Consider the following 5239-nt stretch of genomic DNA (forward strand, 5'->3'; position numbering starts at 1 on the left):
TTAAAAAAATCTTTAAAAAATATAAATTATAACTTTAAAAAATATATTTTTTATTTTTTAATATTTTTATTTTTATTATTAAAATTTATCAAATACGTTAAAAAATAAAAAAATTTATTAAAAAATATATGTTTTTATCAATGACGCCTAAACAAACACTTTAACATATTTGGTTTTATGTAGATTCATGTTTCTGAATTCTGACACCGCTATTAATTTTTGTTTTGTTTCGTAACTTGCCTCCACGCTTCTTGATCTCATTTATCTCTATGTGTGCAAGTGTAGAAGATCTAAGGAGGAGAGAGAAATCTAGAGACAGCGACATCAGATCAACATCAATGACTATTAGGGAGTGGTCTTTGGTCAAAGCTAAGTAATAGATTTGCATTCGGTGTAGCATTCACTAAAGTAATTATAATTTATAAATTGAACCCAAAATTCATAACCGTTAAATCATAAAGGTTTCTCTGCATTTTTGTTTTATTACGTTTGAACCCTCTTTCGTTTGTTCTCTTCTCTTGTTCGAGGTCGGGGCTTATCCGGTTACCCTCAACACAGTGAATGACGCTTCAACGCAATGTGAAGGCACGCAAAACTCCAAATTCCAAATCACCATTTCAACAACGGCATCGATTTTGTTGAATTTTGTCAAACAAGCAATGGACCAAGAGGTGGAAGATACCTTTGAAAAAAGTACATATTAGTTTATTAATTTATATATTATATTACAATCAGGATAATACGCCAAAGAGTGAAGAAAATTTCTTTAGTCGCCATTATGTTTGGATAAATTTCATCTCTTTTATTGTAAGTGAATATAAATAAATAATAAAATTGTATTCATCTGTGAATTTTTTAAAACTTTTCAATACTTGAGAAAGGATAAATAATAGATAATTAAAATTTTCACAGTATAAAAGACTGTCATTATGCATCTAGAAGAACCTTGATGAGTGGGACTGCAACACTGCTACTTTAATAACTTTATGCATGTACATTGTTTATTGAATCATGGTGCAGAAGGCCGAGAGGCCAATAGTTTTGACTTTCGGTACAATTTTGTAGTGCAGTGGGTATATACAGTTGATTGATAATTCAACATCAATCTTTTTGTTTAAAAGTTTGCTCACGCGAGTATAAGAGTTATCTGAACGAAATTATAAAAAGTAGGTTAGAGACACGAGATTGTCATCAACTCGTCATCCTCCTATTTCAAGTTTCTAATGTCTTGAGTTAGTCATTTTTAATAGTAGAGAGTATTTCTACAAAAATTCTAATGCTCAAGTTAGTATGAACTAAAAGAGAAATTAAATTAAAAATATATTTAAAATAATGTATATATTATAAGATCGTGGTGTCATAAACTCTTTTCCATATATTTTTTAGAGGCTATAGAGTTGATTTTCAGGTTAAATTAATCTAGAAGAATGAATTGTTATTCTCATGAATTGTTTAATACTTTATTGTGGTATCATATGTTTATACAATGATCTTAGATTTATATGTAGTTGATGTTGTAACATTCTCTTTAAAAATAGAATGATGATTACAATGTAGTAATTAACTTAATAAAATCGAGTTATTAAATATTATAACGAGTCTTTGGAATGCAAAAGACCACTTAATCATCCGATTCATTGAAATTTCTTATACTCTTTGAATCCAGTTCTTTGTTACAGAACCGTCCCAAAAATCGAAAATAAGGAAATACAAAAACTTCTGAGTACAAGCTAAATGGAGAAAACACCATTCTAAAGATATACAAATATCATTTTGGCCAATAGTAATGTTCCAATGTTATGAAATTATCATCTTAGCACAACAAGAACATGAACATGTACACTACTCAGCACTAACATAGATAGCACTATGACTCTGAGTCATGGGTGATGTCATAAGGCAAGTTCGCTTCTGATGCTTCCAAAGAATCACATCATACCAGTTATTTATAACGTACACGTTCACATTTTTTCGGGTATTTTGGTCAATGGCCTAGTATAGCCTTTCAAACAACTATAATATAGATACTTTGAGATGAAGTATGAAACTAACTTCAGGTTCAATATTCACATATACAATTATTTGAAGTTATTTTAATTAACCTTAGGAAGCTAAGACCTGCATTTGTTCACCTTTAATGAATCAAATGATAGTAAATAAGATGGCAAAGACAGAAACCATTCCAGCATTATATTCCTAACTGAGTAAAAACATTTGCTGATGATGCTTACAAAGAATTGCACCTCTTGAGGCCCTTGGCATTCAGGTAGAGATAACTGATTTTGTCATCAGATGGCAGTGATGTTGTAGATACAGGAGTTAATCCAGAATACCAACCATTCATCTTTGCCAAGTATATTTTATTTACATGTTTCATAAGTTCATACTTCTCCATCCAAGCCTGAGCTGCATATTCATCAAATGGCATCCACTGCAGCAGAGAATAATAGCAACAATGGATAAGATAACATACTTAGCTAGTAGCGGTATGCATCAATTAAATTAAATAGTAGGTACCTTTGCAGCATCTATCTCAACCTCCTGTATTTTTATGTCAGAAGTAAGAGGCCGCAACAAGCACACAAAAAATAGATCTGACTTCTCAAAGAATGTCTTGTGACTTTGTCTGTCCATCAGATATTCAGGTTAAATAAGGGAGCAATACATATTTTCACCCATAAACCATTTTATCAATAGTAGTGTGTATGGAAAAGGAAACACTAGCAAGTTTAGAACTTTCAAATGAACCATGCAAGACCAAAGGTGGAGCCAACATTATCTGAATAAGGTGCTAATAAGTTGCTAAGAATTTCCTATTGTTCTTCAATTGTTTTGAACCTTGCAGCTAATGCAGCCTCCAACCTGAAGTCGCCATATTCAACCATTCCTTTTCAAACACGTTACAAGAATGAAGTTTATGTAAAAATGCTACCTGAATGCCAATACTTCCACAAACTCTGAGTCAATCTGAGAAATTGAGAGAACTCGAAGTCAATAAGCTTAGATTGACGATGTTAGACCTGATTAAATAGCCAAATTTAAAATGATACCACATTTAAAAGGTTCCATAAAGAGATTACTTACTCCTGTTTCTTCTTTGACTTCTCTTACCACCGCTGCATTAATATCTTCCCCCTGTTAGGTTGAATGAGTAGATTATATACGCACAGAATAACTTGTCAAATATGAAGAAAGATATCCAATCCTTTTCACCTCATCAACAACTCCAGTAGGGAGTTTCCAGTATCCAGTTCCTTGAAAATGTCCAGTCTTTTCTTGAACCACAAGGATCTACCAAACATTTGATAATTCATAAATGAGACATTAACACTGAATGCTAATAGAGCTGGATTCCCAAGAATTATTGGCAGTAAGATACAGATTAGTCACCATTTTTCACAAAAACTGAAATATAGCGTTCTTCACAGGAACTGGAATGAAGTGGCAAATTTTATAATTTCTGTTCCATCCCATTTTAGAACATGAACATTTTATAACAAATAATGGGGATATACCTCTCCTTTCTCATTCGAAACAAGTGCACCAACCCCTACTCGATGTGTGGCATTTGCTGGAATAGTGTTTACACTTTCAGCTATCCAATGTACAAGCATCAAATAATTTGGTTCTGCATGGTGATACCAAAATCCTTCCTGCATTTAATCCCCTCATAAATAATGGTTCATATAAAAAGTTAGAACCGAATGAAACAAGGTAGGTCCATTAGCTGAACACAATTTTCCATAATCATTGATCAAGCTCACCTTAACTAGAGCTTCAACAAGATTGACTAAATGAATAGGCACTTTTACCCACAGGCCTCTCTTACCCTGCAAGATAATGATAATAAAATAATTCAAAACAAACATAGCCGTAGATTCTAGATAGCAGCAAGCATTTTATCAAATCAAGAATTGTACCAACCATGCATCCATCATAAGATGATATCAATTTCAACATGCAAGCTGAAGGTAAAGAATACCTGCTTTTTCCAGTGTGAAATTGAAGCCCTGAGAATGGGGACAAAGGTTGTGGAGTCCATAGGCTTATCCAATTCAACAATAACACCACCATGATCGTCATCGGTCGATGTTAGTAGTTCAATTTGTTGCTCTTGATTCCCAGCTGTCATTGGTGCTACAACAAGGAGTGTATTTGTTAAGATTAATATGCAATGAATGCATTAAAAACCAGGTTTATCACTTATTACTCTAGTCACTGCCTAAGAAACAGGACAGAAATTTAACTTAGATGCCAAAAAATGTTAGTTTATAATGAATGAATGAACTCCTCGTGGATTAAAAATTACAGGAGATAGCAATTAGCATTTGTAGATTGTAGTAATAGTTCTGCACGGATGCACAGAATTTCTCTTTGAAACACAACCAGAAAAGTTGAAGAGGACGTGAGAGCTTTTATAAAGTGCAAATGAGAATATTCTGATGGAAAGGAAAGCAAAATCATTCTTTTATCTAGACATGACAGCAGAAGAAAGATAAAACGATGCCGAGAAAGTAAGAAGCCGAATAAGTGCGGGAATTAACGGGGTAAAGAGAACAAACATGCAATACAACACAGTCAAATTCACCACACATAGATAGAGTACCTGCGGCGGTTATGGTGGTGGCGAGGGCGGAGATAACGAATGAATGAATGGAATATCAATTATTAATGAATCAGTAACACTATATTTAAAATTAATAAATGATTTGTCCCTTTTTATTATTACTAAGTGAAATTATTGCCTTTGATTTGGATTCCTTTGGAAATTCGAATTTGGCTAATAGGCCAAAACAGCAACCGTTTCTTGGTGGCTGAGCAATAAACATGGTGGAGTTCAACCGACTTCAATCGAGATCTGATGTTGAATATAAAAATAAATTGGGCGCACGATAATGACAGGGATCGCCACCACAAATGGCAAGTTGCACCACGCAATTCCCATTATAGGAGACAGTGGGCTCGACACGTAATCTGTAGGGACAAGTTCGTCATTACACATACAATATCTGCTTCTCCCTTAGTTGCAGGGTATTTGTGGTTGTTATATTACCACCGCGCAAAGTTTCTAACATGCATGTAGGACCGGCCAGATGCTTCACGCGCCGCCGCAGTAGCTCTTCGGTTTAGAGTTTAGACTTAAAATTCATTTCTCGAACTTGTTATTTTTGTTGTCAATTAGAATTTATTTAAAATTATTTAATATAAAAAAACATTTTAATTTTTTTTAAAAAAAATT

The 5239-nt window shown here is 33.4% G+C and overlaps 1 protein-coding gene across 1 annotated transcript; it reads right to left on the reverse strand.

Annotated features, from left to right (window-relative positions):
* Positions 1–1998: 1998 nt before the first annotated feature.
* On the reverse strand, positions 1999–4941 carry LOC107466071 (nudix hydrolase 2). The gene is made up of 9 exons (XM_052254153.1): positions 4607–4941; positions 3983–4137; positions 3765–3830; positions 3516–3653; positions 3214–3291; positions 3085–3135; positions 2933–2967; positions 2518–2626; positions 1999–2431 (listed from the first exon to the last, which is right to left on the reverse strand). The coding sequence occupies exons 2-9, from the start codon at positions 4130–4132 to the stop codon at positions 2228–2230; spliced, it is 831 nt and encodes a 276-aa protein (XP_052110113.1). The 5' UTR covers positions 4133–4137; positions 4607–4941; the 3' UTR covers positions 1999–2227.
* Between the last annotated feature and the right edge of the window lie 298 nt (positions 4942–5239).

The sequence above is a fragment of the Arachis duranensis genome, chromosome 1, assembly GCF_000817695.3.
Source record: "Arachis duranensis cultivar V14167 chromosome 1, aradu.V14167.gnm2.J7QH, whole genome shotgun sequence".
Taxonomy (NCBI): Eukaryota; Viridiplantae; Streptophyta; class Magnoliopsida; order Fabales; family Fabaceae; genus Arachis; species Arachis duranensis.

Bases quoted from the DNA above. Each gene is read 5' to 3' on its own strand.
- LOC107466071 (XM_052254153.1), bottom strand. From the start codon at position 4,132: ATGACAGCTGGGAATCAAGAGCAACAAATTGAACTACTAACATCGACC. The intron at 3,831-3,982 runs GTATTCTTTACC...ATTATCTTGCAG, and splicing joins TTTCACACTGGAAAAAGCAG to GGTAAGAGAGGCCTGTGGGT. The intron at 3,654-3,764 runs GTGAGCTTGATC...GATTAAATGCAG, and splicing joins TTGTTGAAGCTCTAGTTAAG to GAAGGATTTTGGTATCACCA.